General features: G+C 50.9%; 3 protein-coding genes across 9 annotated transcripts; 2 read left to right on the top strand and 1 right to left on the bottom strand.

Moving 5' to 3' along the window:
- The first annotated feature begins 3,449 nt into the window (after positions 1–3,449).
- CCDC107 (coiled-coil domain containing 107) lies at positions 3,450–6,009 on the top strand. Of its 2 annotated transcripts, none has more exons than XM_079790907.1 (6): positions 3,450–3,611; positions 3,694–3,839; positions 5,141–5,201; positions 5,291–5,381; positions 5,456–5,568; positions 5,650–6,009. In XM_079790907.1, exons 1-6 carry the CDS (start codon positions 3,506–3,508, stop codon positions 5,877–5,879), a joined length of 747 nt encoding a protein of 248 aa, XP_079647033.1. In that variant the 5' UTR covers positions 3,450–3,505; the 3' UTR covers positions 5,880–6,009. The 2 variants fall into 2 exon arrangements, with proteins under 2 accessions (XP_079647033.1, XP_079647032.1); XM_079790906.1 differs by having other exon boundaries at positions 5,138–5,201.
- A 2-nt stretch (positions 6,010–6,011) lies between these two features.
- ARHGEF39 (Rho guanine nucleotide exchange factor 39) lies at positions 6,012–9,549 on the bottom strand. 2 transcript variants are annotated; one of them, XM_079790903.1, is made up of 9 exons: positions 9,365–9,549; positions 9,072–9,166; positions 8,712–8,832; positions 8,337–8,455; positions 7,789–7,859; positions 7,412–7,540; positions 7,010–7,239; positions 6,664–6,752; positions 6,012–6,483 (listed from the first exon to the last, which is right to left on the bottom strand). In XM_079790903.1, exons 1-9 carry the CDS (start codon positions 9,521–9,523, stop codon positions 6,471–6,473), a joined length of 1,026 nt encoding a protein of 341 aa, XP_079647029.1. In that variant the 5' UTR covers positions 9,524–9,549; the 3' UTR covers positions 6,012–6,470. The 2 variants fall into 2 exon arrangements, with proteins under 2 accessions (XP_079647029.1, XP_079647028.1); XM_079790902.1 differs by having other exon boundaries at positions 6,153–6,486.
- CA9 (carbonic anhydrase 9) lies at positions 9,549–21,837 on the top strand. 5 transcript variants are annotated; one of them, XM_079790898.1, is made up of 12 exons: positions 9,549–9,695; positions 16,321–16,600; positions 17,399–17,428; positions 17,675–17,845; positions 18,026–18,168; positions 18,254–18,346; positions 19,379–19,445; positions 20,337–20,494; positions 20,686–20,830; positions 20,958–20,984; positions 21,421–21,502; positions 21,638–21,837. In XM_079790898.1, the coding sequence occupies exons 1-12, from the start codon at positions 9,552–9,554 to the stop codon at positions 21,702–21,704; spliced, it is 1,407 nt and encodes a 468-aa protein (XP_079647024.1). In that variant the 5' UTR covers positions 9,549–9,551; the 3' UTR covers positions 21,705–21,837. The 5 variants fall into 5 exon arrangements, with proteins under 5 accessions (XP_079647024.1, XP_079647023.1, XP_079647026.1 ...); XM_079790897.1 differs by having other exon boundaries at positions 21,621–21,837; XM_079790900.1 differs by having other exon boundaries at positions 9,559–9,737; positions 21,621–21,837.
- Positions 21,838–22,258: the final 421 nt, after the last annotated feature.

Here is a 22,258-nt window from a genome sequence, read left to right as displayed (position 1 = left end):
CGTGTGGCGCCGCTGGACGGCCCAGAGGCCCACGCTGCACTCCGGCCCGTGACGTCTGGCCGCACTCACTGCATCTCGGGTGCTGTGACTCAGGCAGAGGGGGGCACGTGGGGGCCCGAGGGCCCGGGTGCTGCCCAGGGCCCAGAGGTCAGCTGGGACCTGCCCTTCCATGCCAGATGCTTGTGCTTCGATCGCCAGCCAGGCTTAGGAATCACCCCCATGCACGAATTTTGGTGCATGGGGGTGATTCCTAATTAAATGAATGTACTTCATTCATTTAATACACATGTACCAGTACCCATCACTTATGTGCCAAGCTCTGGAGATACAAATATAAAGTGGGCCTCTAGTTCTGCTTTAACAGTTTGGGCACAAAAAAGGTAGTTTCCTCCCTCTCGACCCACTTCATCCAAATTGTCCTTAAGAACTGTCAATCTCAAAAGGTAGTTGAATTAAAGAAACCTCTGCCCCGGTGCTGTCCTGGATATTGAGCCCTGTCTTTGCACATGTTCACTGCAGGGAGTAGAGTACCTGCCCCGCCCAGAGACAGCCCAGTCAGTGGGAGGCTATTGATGTGGGAAGAGGGAGTTTAAGTTCCGAATTTAAACTTTAGACCAGGAGCCAGAAATATGTTTTGTCTGTCCCATACAATGTTTTTGTTTTGTTTTTAACTTTTAAAGATTGCAGTAGTGTGCCAAGGAGGGGAATGGCATTAGAGGTCTGATCCTCCAGCTGCAGGCAATAAGAGGGTTATCATCTGTAGAGAATTTTAAGACAAAACCAACTAAAAATTGGTCTCCATTTTATTACCACCATGTTCCAGCAATCCTAAAAAATGTCAGTAATAAAGTACTCCTCTCTGAAAAAACGTTTATAGATCCAAGTTCTACATTGTTGTGGTTACTGATGAGCTTTCATAATATACTAGCTTCAAATTAGCACACTTGTATTACCTATCCTTTAGAAAACATTGTCATGTACCTGGAAGTTCATCTAGAGAACTCCCAGTTACACAATTGGCCCCTGACATAAGCAGATTCATCTAGGTGTGTTTAAATCTAGAATTAGTTCCTAACAGTTTGGAGTTGTTCAAGTTCTCTTTGAGCATAATCTCTGTCTCCAACTCCTATGATAGTACATATTCCCATAGTTAGCCCATGGGTTTATAATAAACAATAAGTAGCACAATGATTGTAAAGTCAAAGAAATTGAACTTGAATTACTTTATGTCATCCCAGGTGACCTCTCAGAGTTTTTATTTACATTGAAAATTTCTGGGATTTATTGTGAAATGGAATTTTTTAAATCCTTGCCAAACATCCTTATGATTACTCTTTCCCTAACTGTTTGCATGTTTGTTGCTTAATATGAAGAAACTTAAAAAAATTTTAAATTGATTTTTAGAGAGGGAGGAAGGCGGAGAGAAAGAAACATTGATGTGAGAGCAGAACATTAAAGGCTGCCTCCTGCACATCCCCTACTGGCGATCCAGCCCACAACCTGGGCATGTGCCCTGACCAGAAATAAAACTGTGACCTCTTGGTTCATAGGTAGATGCTCAACCACTGAGCCATACTGGTTGGGCACTATATATAGTTTTATACTGTCATGATTATATCAGACATTCAGTTATACAAATAATTCAGTCTGAATTTCTGACCCTTATTGTTAGTTTATTTTGTGGTCCTTATTATTTGTTTCATTTCCTGATTATTAATGAAAATAATTTTGTCCTATAGAAGAGAATTTTAAAAACATGATCCACACAGGTGTCAAATATGCCAAATATTCCTTGTTAACATTTTACAACAGAGATTTCAAATTTTAAAAATCCCAATTTGTTGAATTGGGGTGAGGAGGTGTAGAAATCAGAATATCTGGCAATAGTGGGCCCAAATTCTCTGAAGGCAACTATCAGTTAGCAGCCATTTATCATATTATACCCCTGTCCCCTTCTCCTCCTCCCGGAACCACTTATTTACATTGACTACACCAACTGGCTTGGAGTACACTGTTCGGACACCCAGGCTGCCTCATGGTGGCCAACTAGACCACGGTAACTCCCCTGGGTTCGGGTCTTTCCCTGCAGTGCCCCCTTCCTTTCTGGAAAGACAGGAAGATACACCGCATTTTATTCATTTATTTAACACGTGTACTTCATTCATTTAATACACATGTACCAGTACCCATCACTTATGTGCCAAGCTCTGGAGATACAAATGTGAGTGAGAAATGGCTTCTTTCCTCTTCAAAGAGCTGTTGGTCTAATCAGGAAGATGACCCTTTATATCCCAGACAGTTATAAAAGATAGTGTGGAACAGCGGGAGACTGCCTAAGTCTGCCTGGAGAAGTCAGGGTCGGCAAGAAGTGGGAAGGCCTGGAGGTGGGGTGACGTGAGACAGAAGATATGGAGACAAGCAGAAAATGGTTGGAATCGCCTAGTCTCTTACCTGATCAACAACACTTAACCTTCACGAACCTGAGTTTCCTCATTTTTAAAAAGAGCTTACTTATATTTAACTGTTGGATCGTTTGAAAACATTAATTTCCTTCAACAAGGATTCTTTGAGTGCTCGCTTTGGCAGCACATATACTAAAATTGGAAAGATACAGAAATTAGCATGGCCCCTGCGCAAGGTAAACACTCAAATTTATTAACCAATGTCACCCCAATGAACTTAATTTTTAAAAAAGGAGTGTTTGCTAGAGCCATGTGCTGTGCTAGGCTATAGGAATAAAAGGATTTTTCCAGCTTTACTGTGATATAATTGACATAATAGTGGTACTATAGTGGCTAATGAATACACAAAGTTGTATTGTGCATTGAGGCATTTGAGCTGACATCTGTAGCTGTTACCTGTCAGTTACCTGTCAATCAGCAGAGATTTGTAAAATGCAGCCGCGCTGAGAATGAGCCCCGTGTGGTTAGTGCGCGGAGACGCACCGCCTGCGTAACTAGAGGAGATGACGGACGCCGCCCCCGCCACACGCCCGCTCAGCTCTTCGCTTCTTGGCGGATTGACAACGAGGAGCGGGGGAGGTCTACGTGCGTGCGCACGCGGCACTCTCTGCCCGCGGTCCGGGGACTTTCCCCTAGGTGCAAATGAGGAACCGAGTCCTCCGTCCGTAGCCTAGGTAACAGGCCTTCAGCGCGAACTACGGGAAAAAGGCCGAATACTCGGCCCTTTTATAGGTCCATCAAGAAATCTACCTATTACTTAGGGTGAGAAGATTGGTGGTTTATGAAATAAAAACCACTTTCTGGAATAATCTTCTAATACTTCCGGAGGTATTCTGGTTAATATAGATTAGAATAAATAGAAAAGAAATTAACTAATTTAGGAAAATTTGGCCAATGGTCCTATGCAAATAGCGCGTGACCCCGCCCACACTATGTAGGCGTGGCCTTCTGGGGGCGGCCCCAGCGAGGCCGGCGCGCCTACCCATGAGCACTGGGGCGCTCCGCTGCCTAGCGCCGCAGGGGCCTTAGTCTGTCGGCCTGCAATGGCGAGCGCGGTCTCGCCCGCGGGTGTTGTGGGGCTCCTGCTTGTGTCTGCGCTGCCCGGGGTCCTCGGAGACCGCTCCAGCCCCGACCTCCGGGCACACCCAGGTACCAGCGAGGGCTGCTGGGGGGAGGCTGGGATTGCCCTGGAGTCCCAGCCCTATTGACCCTCCTCTGCCCTCCTCCGCAGGGGACGCCACCCAGGTCAGCCCTAAGGCCACGGAACCCCGGCGGCCGCCGCCGCCCAAGGACCAGCAGGAGCGGGCCCGGGCGTGGCCCTTGGGGGCGCTGTACACCGCAGCCGTCGTGGCTTTTGTGCTCTATAAGTGTTTGCAGGTGCGCGAAGACCAGTGGTGGGGATGCCCCGGGCCTGAATTTCCCCTGGGGGCGTTATGGTACCAAGAACAAGAGACATCTTCCGGTCATTCTATGAACTGAACAGTAGTTACTTGGCTTTCCAGCATTAGGGGGTCATTTCGAGCATCCAGCGAGGTGATGGATGTGAAGGGCACATGGTAAATTGTAAATAAACATCACATGTAGTCTTCGCAACAAGCCAATGAAGAGATTAAGTCACTTGCTCAAGGTCAGAGCCAGTAACTAGTGGAGCTGGGATTTGAACCCAGCAAGTGTGGAGTTCCTGGTGAGATTCCAACCTTGGTACAAGAGGTTGGTTACTGTAGTCAGGTGTTTTTTTGAGTTCAAGGTACCAAGCAGGCTCATGTCCTTGGGAAGGAGGCACTGAAATATGAATTGACAGTACCTTTTGGTGGATGGAAACTGTTGAAATGGAAAGTAGTACCTCCCAGGGCTGTATATCCAGCCCTGGCCCTATCACTCAATTGCACCGGGAAATAGAGGGCTCCAGAGCAATTTGGAGGTGATGTAAAACTAGAAGGGACAGCTGATCATGATTCCAAATAGACTTGACAAGCTAGGATAAAGGACTGAATTCAATGATGAAATTTAACAAGAATAGATAAATTCTATTCTTGGGCCCAAATATAGTCTAAAAGAAACATAACAGCAGCAGTTCATTGATTGGCTAATGAAGTTCATTTGTGTTTATCTTATGATCAGAACATTCCTGGAGAACTTTATTCTTTTTGGGGCACTGATTTAAGAGCTCAAGTTCAGTAAAGCAACCAGAGAAAGTCATGTCAAATGAGCACAGTCTGAAAAAGATTGGTGATATTAAGCCAGAGAGGACGTGGGGAAGTGAGAGGGCAGGGGTGGGGTGGGGGTGGGGGGAATAACCATTGTTTTCAAATTCCCAAGGGGCTATCATGTTGAAAAGACATGATTTTGGGAGTCTCTTATCAGCACAGTGAAAAGTAGAGACATGAAGGACAGTTTTTGGCTTTGTATATAAACTAACAACCAGAACTTTATCAAGCTGGAGGGAGCTGCTCTTTTCCTGGAGGTGTTAGAGTAGACTGAATGACCTAGTGAGGGCGTACTGACAGGCTGCTTCATGTCCTGGGTGAGGAGCTGGACTAGATGGGATTGTGATTCTCTGAAGTAAAAATCCAATAGCTTTCTCTACCTCAAATTCTCCTCCTCCTCCTCTTACTGGCTTTGGAGACAAGGGGTGGGGAGCCTTGTTGCAGCATCTCCATTTCCTCCTTGTGCAGCAGGAGAAAAATGAGGCTCCTGTTCTCCAAGAAGAGGCAGGCAAGAAGGAATCATTGCAGTCAGGTGGGTTTTGCAGAAGTCTTGCTTGGTAGGGAGTTGGGGGGCAGCAGAAGCTGAGTAACCATTGCCCTCCTCCTCTCCCTCACCTCCAGAGCAACAGCTGGCCCAGCTGACACAACAGCTGGCCCAGACGGAACAACACCTGAACAATCTGATGGCCCAGCTGGACCCCCTTTTTGAGCGGTAAGGAGAGCAATGTGTGGCAGGTGAGAAGTGGGGACATAGACGGGGCAGCCTCTGAGGGGACCTATCCACAGCGTGACTACTCTGGCCGGAGCACAGCAGGAGCTTCTGAACATGAAGTTACACACCATCCACCAGCTGCTACAAAAGAACACGCCCAGCAAGGGTGTGGAGGTTCCAGAGCCAGGTAACAGGCTGGGGGTGAGAGTCTGGTGGGGGTAGAGACAAAGTATCTGAAACGGGAACACACCTGACCTTCCCCTCACAGAGGCTAGCCTGCCCTTTGCTGAGGACTCACGTATGAAGGAGGAAGACGAGGAGGCTGGGGACGTTCAGGCTGGGGAAGAGCCCCTAAACTGGAGCACAGAGACAAGGAACCTAGCTACTCCTTGGGGAGTGGAGCAGGGGCTGAGGAGAAGATGCAGCAAGACTGCGGCAAAGGGCCCCAGCCCCAGCCCCCTCCGGGAAGGTTTAGTAAAACAGAGTCTGTTCCTGTGATTGGATGCTCCCGTGTGCTTTTTTCATCCCAGCTGCTCACGCACACACCCATACTAGGTGCCTAGGAACAACTGGCCCTTCTTGAAAAGCTTCCCTTATTAGGACAAAACGATGCTGCCTCCCAGTGTGAGAGCGGAGAAGACAGAGGGAGCTCCAGTCCTTTTCCTCATACTCCTGAGGCCCCGTCAGGCCAGCCTCCGGGCACAAACATCCCTTTGCTCATACACACAGCTGAAACAGGCCTTTCCAAAGACACAAAAAAACTTTACTCAAATCCAGTAGGAAAATAAAACTATAAAAATAGCCACATTTGCAAAACCATCGCCTTGATAAACGACTGGCCATAGACATAGCACCAAGCTCATCAGCCCCGAATCCCCTCATCTGTGCTGGAGGGGCTGGTGCAGTGGAGGTTCACATGGGTCAGACTTGGTTTCCTGATTCTTAAGAGCTGGTCAGATAACCCAGCCCCAGGCAAACACAAAACGACCCTTCTCAAAACATGAAGGGTTCTGTGTTTTGTTTAGTTTTGTGCTCCTGACCCTGACCTATCCCTGAAGTATCCTGGGTTCTGGAATTCATAAGATTCTTCTAGTTCTTCTGGCTGCTGTGGAGAGAAGACAGTTCAGGTATTGGCATGAGCACTCTAGTCATACTCTGATCAACTACGGGGTAGGGGTGGTGGGGTGGTGTCCCGCAGATGTAGGACATGAGACAGGATCAGAGCTGCTCATCTCCTGCTCCTGGGCCTCATCCCAACACTTACCAAGGAGAGACAACCTACCTGATGGCCAAGGTCAGACTGTGGTACCAGCGCAACAGCTCCTCCTGGTCCGTGGACATAAGCAGTAGCTTCTCATGAGGAAAGGACAGCTGGGGAGAGACCACCTCTTAATGCATGGCTCAGAAAGGTCCAGGCTAAAGCTGAAGGCCTTGCTGCTCCCATGGGGTCACTCAGGACTCATGTGAGAACTAGATATGAACCCGAAGACCCAGGTATCCTCTCTCAATGTAGCTGGCCCAATTCCTATGACAAGAGTCCAGGCCAAGGAGATAAACAGGTGCACAGGTGTTTGAGGTATATGTTCGGCCTCTCCTACCTTCCCTAGGACTCCCACCTTATTACTTACACTGAGCAGTCCACCACAAGGGCCCCCCGAGTGGCCAAAGACCCTTTGGAGTTGACACTGGGCCATGGGGTAGACGGCCCGGCAGACAAAGGTGCCACTCTGCAGCAGGTGCAATGGGGGCCGAGGCTTGGCCACGACAAGCACGTCAGAGAACAGGAAGAACATTCGGGGCCGAGGTTCCCCACGGGGAGGCACTACCAACAGCCAGCCCTGGCGTAGGAACCAGCGACCTGGGGGATGAGAAAGCTGTTATTATTCTAAGGCAGCTCCAGGACCATGATCCGTGGGCATAAAAGGAAAGGGAGGCTGAGGAAACTGGGTACGTGCTGGCAATCAATATAGCGGAAGAGGGGTGAGTAAGAAAAGGGCAGGTTGAGGGCGAAGGGGAAGGATGCAGACTACCTGAGGTGAGCCCTTTTGCCCGGCGGCCGCTGAGAAGGGCCTGGACACGCCGGAGGTGCTGGTCATTCTTCTGTTTCTGACCAATGGTGTGAACTCTCTGGGCAGCCTCACTTATCAGCCGAGCAGCCCCTGGAATAACATCCCCAACCCCATTCCCAGCACATCTTTGACTCTGGGGACTGGTGGTGGAGAAAGGCTCCTCCCTAGGGAACCAGGGTGAGGGTCTAACTTGTTGAAGAGCAGGCAGGACAACAGGAACATCATGTACATGTCAAAGGAAGACAGGGTCATACCAGACATTGTTGGAGGTCACAACCCAAAAGGGATACAAGAAAGGCAGCCTTCTGTCTTTGAGTTTTGGCAGAGCAAGAACATACGTGTGAGCTGTTGGTGGTCAGGGCTGTTGGGACTTGTGTTTTCAGCCAACGCAACAACAAGGTTTTCATACCTAGAATTAGACAGTTGAAGTCTATGAGGGGACGTGGAGCTGGGAAACATTCCCTCTGCCTGACACACACATCACCCCTTACACATACTTCCACTGCAAAGCCAGGAAAGATCTGCTCTGGCTCTGTATCCCCTCTTTCAAAACCTGGCCTCACACCACATCACCCTTTCCCATCCCACCCTGAAGAGTCAGGAGCAGACTCTTCAGAAATTCTAAACTGGACCAGCCTCTCATCTCAGCAAATTCTTCCAAGTCCTGTGTCACTAACCCATTGCAAGCCCCCGCGCTTCAGTGCAGAGTTCCACAGCCCCAGCTGAGGCTGCAGACTCCAGGTACTCCAGTGGGTTCTCGTTTACTCTTGCAAAAAGGATTTGGGGAGCAATTTGTCCCAGGAGAGAGGCATTGGGATAGACCCCATGAGTCCCACAAAGGTGAGAGACTGAGAAAAGCTGGCTGAGTCGGGGAGAGTTCACTCACTGCTGAAGCCTCTGCAGAGGCAAAGGGAGCAGGTCCTGGAGCTGAAGGCCCCCAAACTCGGGGCGGCCTTCCTGAAGCCTCACGAACCTCCGGAAACGTTTGCTTTTCTTTAGTTGTTCCTGGAGTGAGGGGGGGAAGGGTTGGCAGCAGAGAGAGAAGCCTCTCCTGACATTGTATTCACCTGTGTACACATCCCCAGCCCGCAGCAAGCCGTGTGCTCCCGAGAGAACCCCTGTCTCCCTACAGGGAACTTAGCACAGAACGGGACACCCAGAGGGCTCTATAAATGCAGGGACCGTTTGAAGTCTGGGTCTCCAGATGGAGAGGAAATGTATGGGGCAAGAGAGGAAGGACGTGAGGTCACCTTCAAGTTACCTGCAGGGTGGTCTGGGACCTCTCTGCGTTGGCAGCAAATTGGGTGTAGAGCTCCAGGTGGGGGCAGAAGCCCTCCAGCCCCTGCCCCCAGTGCCCTCCTTCCAGGCGGGGAAGCAGCTCTCTGCGTGGGTGCGGACAATAAAAGAGCTGCCAACGAACTGCTCAAGCACCGCATTTCCTTCTTCTAACCCTGACCCGTGGGTAGTGCTGTTACCCCATTTTACAGGTGGAGAACGGGGGCACGGGGCCAAGACCACAGGTGAGGTCACTGGCAGCCTCGGAATATGAGCCTGGGTCTCCCCGCGCAGGGCCAGAAGCCAAGGCGCTCCCTCCTTCCCTCCCCACGCCCCTTACACTCACTGGCTGGCGCCGTAAATGAGCTCCCAGGGCCCGAACAGGGCCTGGCGCTCGGGCGGTCGCAGGGTGCCCTTGGCTCTCAGGATCCCCACGAAGTACTGCGGAGAGAGAACACCGGCCTATGGTCTGCAGAAAGAGGCAATGCCAAGGCGCGGCTAGAATCTGCAGAAGTCTGCGCAGCCCCCAGATGCAGGAGGACAGAGCAAGACCCCCGTACTCGGGATCACCGACCTCGCAGAGACCCTCCCACACCCTGGGCTCCCCGCCCCGTTCGAGAGGGCACGCGGGGCCCCCACCGTGGCCACCAGCCCCAGCTGCTCCTGGTAGCGCCGCTCGGTCTCCAGCAGCTCCCGGGCGGTGCAGGCGCGTTTCCGCTCCCAACGGGCACGCTGCTCTTGCACCGGGCACCGGGCCCTGGGGCCCGGGTTCTCCATGCCTAGCTGACCGGTGGACATTTCCGGCCACAGCCCGCCGGAGATTCAAATGCCAACCGCTCAGGGGCGGGGCAGCGTGGAGGAGCGCGCCCCCTGGCGCCGGGAGGCTACGCGCAGGACGGAGCATGCGCGGGAACCTGCCAAGCAGCGTCCCGTCTCCGCGAGGGCCTCGCCCCACCGCCAGGGCGGCGCTGTAGGTACGTGACGTCCGTCGGAGAACAGCCGAGTGGGGCAAGTGAGGGACTCTCCTGAGTGGGTCTAATTGGGGCAGCAGCCTAGACTTTGAGCCAGCAGACGTGGGGGTGCAGACACTGGCAGGGCCTGTGTCCTATCGGTAGAATTGGGAAAGGCGCAATAGCTGCAGTACATATTCTGCACTGGGCCCATGCCAGACGCTGGGGTTCAGTCGTTTCCAATGCTTCTTTACAGTTAGGGACTCTCGTCAAAAAGTTTGAAATATTTTGGCCTCCGGACAGAAGTTTATAGGTTTTGCCCCGCCGGCGTGGCTCAGTGTTTGAGTGTCGACCTATGAACCTGGTCACGGTTTGATTCCTGGTCAGGGCCCGGGTTGCAGGCTCGACCCAGTGTGGGGTGTGCAGGAGGCAGCCAATCAGTAATTCTCTTCATTGGTGTTTCTATCTCTCTCTCTCCCCCTTACTCTCTAAAATCAATAAAAAAAAATATGTATATATATTTAAAAGTTTATAGGTTTTAAGTTACTAACTTTGTTTCTTATTCCAAAACTTACAGCCAATTAGCTTCCAGTCAGCAGGTGTCAATAACTAACACAATGGTTCTGAATTGCTTAATTATGGCCAACGGCAAGCCTGCAGTTGATTAGCCTGTGATACCTAGTCAAAGACAGTATATAACAGATTTTCCTTTTTTAGCTCTGGAGGGTCAATTGGCAGTGCCTTTTTGTCAGTATGTATGCGAAATTTTAAAGTGTGCCTTTAATCGCCTAGCAATGCATTCTAAAGAAGTAGATATGTGGACAAGATTATATGTGCCAAGATGTGAAGCACAACATTGTAACAACTGATAACCTAAATGTCCAAAGGTAGTAAATTGGCTAGGAAAAATGTGGTACAGCCATTTAAAGGAATAATAAGAAAGCATTAAAATGATGTTAAAAAGCTATCAATATAGAGAAAGGTACATAGTGTATTGCTGAGAGAACAAAAGCAGACTATACAGCTGTTTGCACAAGATGATCTCATTTATGTATAATATATATGACTAAAAGGATAAAACAGTGGTTTTTATCTCTGGTGATGAGATTGAGAATAATTTATTAAAGACCTACTCAGTGCCAGGTACGGGATCATTGAGATTAAAGGGGTGGTGAATAGGACTTTTCTGCCTTTCCTAGGTTTTCTGCTTGAGCTTGCATGCATTACTTTGTAATCAGAAAAAAATATATTAAAAACTCAGGTTTTAAACAGACTTTAGACCCCATCCCTATTATTCTGGACTCCTAGGAATCTGGGCCCCACGCCAAGAACCAAGTTACTGTCAGGGATCTGAGGTCTCCTCTAGCTCTCTGACATTCTAAACATTCTGAGAAAGGAAAAATGCTGGTCTTTGATTGGGGAGAAACAACTTAATGGGCTTGGTGGAGGAAAGAGAGAGTTTGGGTCAGACTGTACTTTGGAATGGGTCCCAAGGAGACTGGTGATCCCGTATAGTGGGAAGCCTGGTCTCAAGAGAATGTGGGACCATTTGCACCAAGATCTCAAGTGAGGAAGGGGACAGATAACCCCATGGGTATCATCGTGAGCCCAGGTGATGAGAACAGCACAGCACCTTGGGGTGCAGTGGTGGTGGGTGTGTTTGGGTGTGCTGCCAGTGTGTGAGGGTGCTTTATAGAGCCTACTGTGAGCTCAGACGGGGGAGGAAGAAGAGGGAAATGTCGTGAAGACACACTGAGTATAATTACAGACAACTGATTTCCTGGAGACCACGTCTCTCCCAGAGCAAGTCAGGCACACCCCATAGTCTACCTGGAACAGACAGACTCTCTACTCCCAACGTTATCCCCAAAGCCAAAGGAAGGCAGGACCAGTGGGAGAAGGTCAGAGGCAGCCAACAACCTCTCTATTCTTTAATTACCCTCAACCTCTGCTTTCAACTAACTGGATGCTGGAGAAGCCCTAGGGATGCTTTGAACAACAATTATCAGTTATTACACAAAAATTAAATGCCTCTTATATGCCACATCCTGTACTAGGCATGGAGATGAAACAATGGACAGTGAAATATGGCCTCTGCTGTTATTGATGCTGATAGTCTAGCATGGCAGACATGGTAAGGAGTCGCCATAAAGTGAGATAAACATTACAAAAGATGCATAGGCTTTTATGCGGGCAGGAGTGACCCCATCTAGGAGTCAGGGAAGGCTTCTTGGAGGAAGTAACAATGTGAATTGATACCTGAAGAATGAGTAAAACTTGGTGGAGCAGGGTTGGCAGTAGAGGTGAGAGAGACAAACTGCATGAACAAAGTTTGGAGATAACACACACACACACACACACACACACACACACGCACGCACAGTGCATTCAAGGAACAGCTAGAAGTTCAGTAAGAGAGCATAAATTGCAAAGGAGAGAATGATGAAAAAGGAGACCGGAGAGACAGAGAGAGGCCAAGCCATGGAGGGAATTTATACCAGTAAGACTATGTCATAAGTAAGTAATAGTAAACTCAAAGTGGCTAAATGATATTTTATTAGCTTATGCAACTGAAAAGTCCAGATGCACGTAGGGTTAGCTTAATCCAGCAACTCAATAATATCACCAAGGATGTAGGATGTTAATGAGGCAGGTGCTTCTGGATCTGACGTGGAGAAGAGAGTCCAACCCTGGGATACGTGTCTGTCATGAGCTTGTAGAAACCATGAAAGTGGATGAAAATGCCTACAAAGAATATGAAGAGGGATAAGGGCTGACCGCATGAGAATTTCCAACATAAGCCCATTTCTTCTCATCCTGTGCTAAAAATGGCTAATATCAGTTCTAAAATGGCTAATGTCACAGTGGGCTAAATGGTGGTCCCCATAAAGATATGTCCATACCCTAACCCCAGCAGCCTGTGATTATGAACTTATTTGGAAAAGGGGTCTTTGCAGATGTAATTAAGCTAAAAAAATCTTGAAATAAGATTGTTCTGGGTTATCTTGGTGGACTCTAGCCAATGGCACGTTCCGAAAAGAGGCACCGTGGGGAGACAGGGAGAAGGCCCTATGACGTTAGAGGCAGTGATCAGAGTTATGCAGCCACAAGCCAAGGAATTCCTGGAGCCGCCAGAAGCTAGAAGAGGCTCTAAAGCTTTCAGAAGGAGCAGGGTCCTGCTAACACTCTGATTTCAGATTCCTGGCTTCCAGAGAGAGAGAAATTCTGTTGTTCTGAGCCACTCAGTTGGTGGTAGTTTGTCACAGAAGTCCTAAGAAATAACACAGATGATGAGGTCGGCCTCAAGGCCCCAGAAGGGCTTTGATCGGTCTTTGCTTCTAATCCCTGGCTGGGGAATGGGAGGCTTTTTCTCCTCCCCACCAGCGAATAGCTCCCTCCTCTGCCAACAGACCCTAAGGACCAAAGACTTGGCCTTAAATAAGGTTGTGCACCAGGTGGGGGGTGCCCCAGTCAATCAGTCCTGAGTACACTCTGTCCCAACCTGGGGAGGCTCAGGGAACAAGACTCTGGGAGCTCAAACCTGTTTTGGAGTTTGGCAGACTCCCAGCTGGGAAGGTATGATCCCAGGTCACAGTCCACATTCCCCACCCAGACCAAAGACACAGTCACACACAGAGACAGAGAACTCGAGAGAGAGGCAGCACCATGCAGAATGGCATGTGGAAACAAAGGGAGACCTGCACCTGGACACAGATCTGGACTCAGAAACACTGAGAGAAAGCAGCAGAGAGGGCAGGGAGATGTGTGGACACACAGAAATATACAAAGAGATCCTGACAGAGACCTAAAGAGGAAAAAGATGGAAACATTCAGACCATTTGGAAAGAGGGAAAATGAAATGAAGCTGGGATCAGTGCTGAAGAAAGATGCCCAGGCACAAGGACCCCAGACTCCAGTTAGCATGGTGTTTCTGTCTCCTGTGCTTCCCATAACCTCTTCCCCCTCAACTAGATAACTTGTTTCCACATTCCATCTTGTCCAGGTAGGTCCATTCAATTTAGATATTACCATGGACCTTCCATGTGTCAGGGGCCCACCAGGGTGCTGACAACACAGCTGACCAAATCAATGAGCTGATCATCCAGTGTGCACACTGGATCAAATTGCCATCGATGGAGGGCTCTTACTTTGGCTCCAGAAATGGCAATCTAGAGGGTTAGACTAATTACTTTCTAAAATGATTGCTTCAAGGACAGCTGTTGTTCAGCCATGTAAGTTTTTGGTGTACAGTATAGCAGTCACTCTGACAAGGCATAAAACGGGGTGCCATAAAAATGTGGTATCATGTTCCTGGAACGGTTGTGGCTCAACATGCACAGGTCATGGACAACGAGCTCCTTTCCCCAAGGGCAAGGAAGTCAGCTTAGTCAACTGGGTTTTCTCAGGTCTAGGCAAGGTGATCTGCCGAGAGAAAAATACTCAATAATAGCTGTTGAATAATAGAATGACTCAATCAATCAAATACTGAACCCTGCCTTTATGGAGCTTAAGGTATTAGAACAGATAAAATGTCATAAATCATCTTAATATGAATTAGATGGTGGGCAAGGTTATTAGCGAGGGCAGACAAAGCACTGTGGGGGCTGAGGCACCAGAAATCTCTCCTATAGTGCAGAGTTAATCAAGAAAGACTTCCTGGAAGAAGTGGCCTTTGAGCTGAGCCTTGAATAATAGAAGGGATTTAGACAGGGGAGATAGTAAGACTATTTAACATGGTAGTGGGTGCACACACACTGATCCATCTGAGTGGAAGCTGGCTCAGGCATTCTAGTGGGATTCTGGAGCCTTGCTGTGATAAGAGGTCATGAGGAGGTTGGGAGAGTCCCCAGGAAGGAGCTGGGGTAGCAGGAGCACTCTGGAGTGAGGGGCTAGTTACCAACAGAATTAGAAATAGTTCAATATATTTAATTACCTTTTATAATCATACAGATGCACAATACCTACTGAATGTTAGTTTCAGTTATGAACCTTCTAAGATGGCCTTACTCTGGTTTGTCGAAGCCATAGGGGCCTTACTACAATGTGAGCTACAGAACAGTAGAGCTGTTTCCAGTCCAACGCTGTATCCCTGGGGCCTAGAACGGTACCTGGAGGATTGGAGGAGGCTCAATAAGTGTTCGTTAACTGAGTAGGCAGAGACTGGGAACCCCAAGCCCATATTGGGGTCCTCTCATTTGTCTCCTAGCACCCACTCTCCCCTTCCAATCCATGCTCCACACCAGCCCTCAACATGACCTAATATGGGAATTACATTCTGTCATTCTCCCAAAATATTTGATGCCTCCCCTTTGCCCAGAGGACCATCCTCCCCATTGTTATTACTGAATTGAACTTCTACTTCTTCACAGCCCTGACCAAATTTTCCTACTTCTGTTTTACTTTCTGAGGCAGAATTCATCTCTCTCCCCTAAATCTTATGGTAGTGTTTGCCCTCACTCCCTAGACAGTGAGCTCCTCAGGACAGCAGCTGTGTCTCAGTGGTACTTCTAGACCAGTGCCTGACATATGTTATATACTGAATAAATATTTGTTACCTATAAGAGTGAATGGCTGCCCTGGCCAGTGTGGCTCAGTTGTTTGAGCGTCTCCTGGTGCACTTGAAGGTTGCCGGTTTGATTCCCAGTCAGGGCACATGCCTGGGTTGCGGGCTTGATTCCCAATAGGGGGCGTACAGGAGAGAGCTGATCAATGATTCTCTCTCGTAGATGGTTCTCTCTCCCTTCCTCTCTCTCTAAAAAATCAATAATGACGTATTTTTAAAAAATCAATTAAAAAATTTTTTAAAAGGTGTGAATGGCAGGCATTCCCAGTAGTGAGAACTATATGAAGGAAGGCGGTTATTTTGGGGGAAAATGAATGGTTTAATTTGGCTGGAATATGAGGGACAGTAGGAAGAGATAAGATGGGAAGGTATCTTGGGTAAGATTTTGCAGGGATGTGGAAGTCAGCTAAAGGGAGAAGATGGGCAGATGGAAGATACTTTGATAGTCAATGAAAGTTTTTGAGCAGAGGTGTAATATGATGAAAAACAAGTTTACTTTAAACCCATCAGAGTCCCTCTCATACATATACTCAGTTTTCCATTCATACTCAAATTAACCTCCCACCTACCCACCTACCCCCTCCCAGCGCTCCTGCAGCAGTTTGCCCTCCCCCTTCCCTGCTCCCTGGCTGGGCAGGGGATGCCCACAAGGTCTGCTCCCCTCTCCCTGTCTTTCCCCTTCCCTGCCTGGGGCTGGGAGGCAGGCCAGGGTTAGCCGAGGCTGGCTGGCAGGCAGCCTGGTGGTGCCAGGGAAAGCCTGTGCAGTGCCAGGTGGTGCCTTACGTCCCAGGCTTACACCCTGACCCCGATAACCTTGTGCCTGCGCACACACCCGCCCTCACCCCACCCCAATCCAGGCTATGGTATCGAGGAGGGGGCACGGGGCCAGGCAGAACGGAGGGACTTTGGCTCCATCCCTACAAAAGGGCGCTCTGTGAGTCAGCCTGCTCCCCTCCAGGCTTGCTCCTCCCCCACCCAGCTCCTGTTTCCAATGCACGTACACCCCGTACACACCGTGTCTGGGACACCGTACAGTCAGCCACATGGCTCCCCTGTGCCCCCGGCCCTGGCTCCCTCTGCAGATCTCAGCTCCTGCTCCAGGCCCCACTGTGCAGCTGCTGCTGCTGCTGCTGCTCTTGGTACCTACCCATCCCCAGAGCCCATCCCGGATGCAGGGGACTCCCTCCATGGGAGGAGATTCATCTGGGGAAGATGATCCAGTGGGCGAGGAGGACCTGCCCAGTGAAGAGGACCTCCCTGGAGAGGAGGACACGCCTGGCATGAAGACTGAACCAGAAGAGGACTCTCTGAAGGCAGAGGATCTACCCACTGCCGCTCCCAGCAACACCCACAGGAACAAAGGTAAGTGGCCATCAGCCCTCCAAATCTAGGCTCCAGGTCTGTGCTTCCTTTCACCAAACTGCCGCCCAGGCAGGGATCATTCGGGGGAGAGCAGCCTGTACTCTGACAACCCCAGCCCCAGGGGTCCCGGTGATACCAGACCCTTTCCCCCTGTCAGAGCTGAAAGGGCATGGATGGGGAGACAGCAATGAGGCCCAGATGGAAAGAGATGAGTAGGAAGAGGCGGGAAAGAAAGGGGAAGGCTGGAGAGGAGCAAGATACTAGAAACATAAAAAAGAGAGAAAACGTGGGTAGAGAGGAGTAAGAGGACGAGGGGAGCGGAGAGGGAAGATGGGGGCCCCGGAGGAAGTGCAGGAGGGCTTGTGGAGGGCACCTCATCTTCAGTTTACCGGTGAGGAAACGGGCCTGGGAAGAAGGAAACAGCCAGTAGGGGCCCTGGTATCTTGACTCCCAAGCCAGGAACTTTGGGAAAAGAGTTGGAGACCAGAAAGGAAAGAGGGTTGAGCGGGGAGGAGGGACAGGTAAGGGAGAAAGGAAAGATGCTCTACTGATTTGGGCCTGGGACTGAGTCACACCCCCCCTTCCCCGTCCCCCCATTTTACTAGCACAGTGGCTGCAAACTGGTGGGCCAGTAGGATCTCAGCTTTAGGCATTTCTGTTACCGGCTGTGCCTCTGTAAGGCGTCTGGGTTTGTGAAGCCCGGCTAGTGGGGGCGGGGGGGGGGGGGGCACCTCGTTCTGGCCAGCGGGGAGGGTCTGGGCTCCAAGATCGCACTCCTAACCCTTCTCATTCATGCAGGGGACGACCACAGCCATTGGCGCTATGGAGGTGAGACAACCGCCCCCCGCACAGGCCCAATCTGGGCACCCACGCCTGCTGATCGGACCCCCAGCCATCGCTGAACTCTAGTCCTGGGCGTCCCACCCGCGGCCTCCACCTCGGCCCGTCCGGACGCCCGATTTCTATTTCCCGCCCCAGTGTCTCCGGACTCCACCTCTTCACTTTCCCTGCCCCACCTCCCTAGGAGTTCCTGATCTTACCCCTGGACTTCCGGTCCCTACTCTGCCCCCGCAGGCGACCCGCCCTGGCCCCAGGTGGCCCCCACCTGCGCCGGCCGCTTCCAGTCCCCGGTGGACATCCGCCCGGAGCACACGGCCCTGAGCCCCGCCCTGCGGCCCCCGCAACTCCTGGGCTTTGAGCTCCCGCCCCTCCCAGAGCTGCGCCTCCGAAACAATGGCCACACCGGTGAGGCGGCCCTGGGGCGGGGCCTCAGCGAAGGGGCGGGAGCTCTCCGGGATGGGGGACGGGGGAGGGAGGGGGGCCTGGGGGAGAGGGACCGTCCCCACGATGCGAGGCTCGGGGATTAGGCTGGCTCTCAGGGCCGGGCCGGAGCCCGCTCACCGGCTCCCCGGCTCTCCCTCGCAGTGCAGCTGACTCTGCCCCCCGGGCTGCAGATGGCCCTGGGTCCCGGGCGGGAGTACCGCGCCCTGCAGCTGCATCTGCACTGGGGGTCTGCCGGTCGCCCCGGCTCGGAGCACACGGTTGGCGGCCACCGTTTCCCTGCCGAGGTGAGCGTGCAGCTGTCCGCCGCGGGGCGAAGGGGGGCGCCGGCGAGGGGGATCTTGCCCATTCCTACCCACCTGTCCTCTCCAGGTCCACGTGGTTCACCTCAGCACTGCATTTGCCACAGTTGACGAGGCCCTGGGGCGCCCAGGGGGCCTGGCCGTGCTGGCCGCCTTTCTGCAGGTACGAGCCCTGGACGTCCCCCACACCCGTCCTCCCCATGCCCCCAGGCTCAGTGTATTTCCCCCCAGAGACCCATCGCAGCACACTCACCCTGGCACCTGCTTATCCTCATTCACTCATTAGTTCATTCATTCAACACCGCTAGGAGGGAGGCACTGGGCCTAACAAAGGATTCAGAAGCTGTGGGTCCTTGTCTCCAACGAGTCCACAGCCAGTGACCAGTGACGGGTGGCCCATAGGTAGACATACACAAAGGACAGAGTAAAAGAGGTGGTCAGGGAAGGCTTCTCGGAGGAGGTGAAACTTGAAGACTTCACTAGTGGGAAAGAAAAGATGTTCATGCAGAGCAAATGGTTATGTGCAAAGACTCAGAATATGGCCCACTCAGGGAATGACAGATGCAATAATGTGGACATCAGGAAGAGTAATTTCTTTAATGCCTCCATAACAATAATATCCCCTCTGTGAAATGCAACCAAGTCTCAAGAAACATTTAGTGACCTCTTTTCTTTGGACCTGTAATGATTAAGACTACATACACAGTGATTAGAGGAAGCTGGTAAAATGAAGAGACCTTGAGACACGTGCTAGGCTCATTCACACCCTAACTGACTCCTTAACGCTAGCCTCAAAGCACAAAGTTCAGAGAAGTGCCTCAGAAAGAACATGTCCTTGCTCCAAGTCAATCACATGGATTATTAAGGTGAATGCAGAGTTAACATGAGTACAAAGGTCATTATGGTTTTCAGGAGTGGGGCCCAGGTCATGCAGGCCTTGTGTCTTAGTGATCCACCCTCCTCCCCCTCCTCCCCCTCCTCCTCCAATTTGCCATTGCAAACTAGCCTGCAGAGCTTGTTGGATTAGTTTGCAGAGTAAGTCAGCTCTGAGTAATAATACATAAGATTTTGTGTTTCCTCCAGCATCCTCAAAGTTGAGAAATGAGGGAGGACTCTGGGAACCCCACCTCACCTTCAGGCCTCTAGTCCTGGCCCTTGATACAGGTATTACCTGTCCTGCACTGTCATCTCCTAGGAAGGCCCGGAAGAAAACAGTGCCTATGAGCAGTTGCTGTCTCATTTGAAAGAAATCGCTGAGGAAGGTATGGAGATGGGGCTCCCCGACAGGGAGAGGGTTGATGTGTGAACTGGATGACTATGATCTTGATAATAACGATGAAGTTGAACAGAGGCAAGCACGCAAAGGCAAACTTCTGCCCACAGGTTTTATGGTTTAAAACCAAACACCGAATAAAAAACCAAAATAAGACAAAAACCAAATAAGACCAAAAAGTTTGAGACTTCTGGGGTTGAGTCTGGGGAGCTCAAATTTTTCTGAGAACTATCTATTCTTCGTAAGCATCACATATTTTTATTTTTTTAAAATATATTTTATTTATTTTTACAGAGAGGAAGGGAGAGGGATAGAGAGTCAGAAACATCGATCAGCTGCCTCCTGCACACCCCCTACTGGGGATGTGCCCACAACCAAGGTACATGCCCTTGACCGGAATCGAACCTGAGACCCTTCAGTCTGAGGCCAGTGCTCTATCCACTGAGCCAAACCGGTCAGGGCTATTTTTTTAATTTTTTATTGAAAGGCTGCATGGCTCGGAAGTTCAGTTGTAGCCAGGAGTCCTCAGGTCCCCACAGGGAATCGGAGGGTGTGGAGCTATGGAGGTCAGAGAGGAAGGGAGAGGGAGAGGGAGAGAGAGAGAAACATCAGTGATGAGAGAGAACCATTGACCGGCTGCCTCCTGCCCGCCCCGCACGGGGAGCAGCTAAGGCGCAGTTCTCGCCCTCTGCGGGGCTCCAGAGCCCTTTGCTTTCTCCCCGTTGTCTCGTGCTGAGTGTGGGGAAGGGATGCACTTAGTGAGGCAGTGGTCTCAGGGAACGGAGCCAGCTTGGCTTCCGCGATATGAAACTGTATCCCTAGACCCAGAGCTTGGAGGGGGGCCATCTGGGTGAGATTCCAGCACGGGTCCTCTCCGCAGACTCAGAGACTCGGGTGCCAGGACTGGACGTGTCTGCACTGCTGCCCTCCGATCTCAGCCGCTACTTCCGATATGAGGGGTCTCTGACCACACCCCCCTGTGCCCAAGGGGTCATCTGGACTGTTTTCAACCAGACCGTGAGACTGAGTGCTAAGCAGGTGGGGGCTGGAACATGTGGGGACGTGGCGATGTGGGAGAAGGGGTCCAGAAAGAGGAGGCATAGTGAAAGGGCGGTGTGGGAGAGGGGGGGGGGCATGGAGGGTGGAGACCTGGGGTACCGTCTGTGAACAGGCCTTTAACCCGCTTCCTTGTCATGGGCCCTCCTTCCTCTGTCTAATGACCTCCACAGCTCCACTCCCTCTCTGACTCCCTGTGGGGACCTGAGGACTCGCGGCTACAGCTGAACTTCCGAGCCACGCAGCCTTTGAATGGGCGAACGGTCGAGGCCTCCTTCCCTACCGGAGTGGAGCGGACCGCCGAGGCTGTCCAGCCAGGTGCGGCTTCGTCTGGTACCCCATGTTGCTGTTGCCCAGCCACAGGTCCCTCATCCTCCCGTGTGCCCGCATTTGTCTGTCGCTGGTGGTCACAGCCCCGGCTCTAATGTCTCCCTTTTCTCTTCAGTCCACCTGAACTCCTGCCTCGCTGCTGGTGAGTCTGCGCCTCCCCTCTGGCTCCTGATGCTGGGGACAACCCTGGGCACAGTTTAGTCCCAGGGGCTGGTCAGGATCAAGTCTACTGCCCTTCCTTGTCTGCAGAACAGACCTCCAAACCCGATAGGACAGTGTCAGATCACAGTGGGGGGGGTCCTTTATTGGCAAGAGTTGGTCAGAATGAAGCTCCAAAAATCTAGCATGTCCTTCCCAAATGACCTCTTTTACTTCATTTTTTAGGGAGGAAAAAAGGTGCTTATTTCCCCCCTTCTTGTGTATCCATCTCCATCCCTTTGCTGGGCTCTTCTAGATTCTGATCTGCTGGGGCAGCTGGAGAATTTAGGGCTGGGCTGGGGATACAGGCATAGGGAAGTGGGCCCTGAGGGAACCCTCCCGGCTCTCACACCCTGAGGCAGTCTCTCCTCTCCCTACAGGTGACATCCTGGCCCTGGTCTTTGGCATCCTCTTCGCTGTGACCAGCGTTGCCTTCCTTGTGCACATGAGCAGGCAGCAAAAGTATGTATTGTACTGACCCTGTCCCTCAGGCACAACCCCCACTTCCTGTGTAGAGCCCAGAACAGCTTCATGCAAATTGCACACAAATGAGCTGATCCGGGGCCACTTTTCTGATTAGGCTTCCCTGTCGTGTAGACATCCAAGTGGGACCAAAGGGACCGTTAGCTACCATCCAGCAGAGGTCACCGAGACCGTGGCCTAGAGGCCTGGAACTTGGAGAATGTGCAGAGAAGCCAGCCGGAGGAATCTGAGGGGAGCTGGGGACTTTGGTCTGTCTGCCTATTACACCACTTCCTTTTCAATCACCAAAGATTTTTTTTTAAATAAATGTTTCTAATAAAATATGTGGAAGGTAGCTTTGTTCCCCAAATCAGGATAGTGCATCCACTTCCTACTGCTGCTATAACAAGTTATCACAAACCCAATGGTAATGTGAATTTATTCATTTAGACTTCTGGAGGCGGGAAGTCCAAAATGAATCTTAAGGGCTAAAGCCAAGGTGTTGGCAGGCCTGGACATTGATAAGAGAATGTTTCCTTGCCTCTTCCAGCTTCTAGAAGCCAAGCATTCCTTGGCTTGTGCCCCTGCATCACATTACTCCATTGTCACATCTCCTGCATCCACTTTTGACCTTTTTTGCTTCCCTCTTCTAAGGACCCTTGTGATTACACTGGCCTATTCAGATAACCTGGATAATCTCCCTGTCGCAAAAATCTTAGCTTAATCACAAGGTCCCTTTCCCATGCAAAGTAACAT

Source organism: Cnephaeus nilssonii, assembly GCF_951640355.1.
Source record: "Cnephaeus nilssonii genome assembly, chromosome: 14".
In the NCBI taxonomy this organism is placed as follows: domain Eukaryota; kingdom Metazoa; phylum Chordata; class Mammalia; order Chiroptera; family Vespertilionidae; genus Cnephaeus; species Cnephaeus nilssonii.
This window is presented reverse-complemented; position numbering and strand designations above follow the sequence as displayed.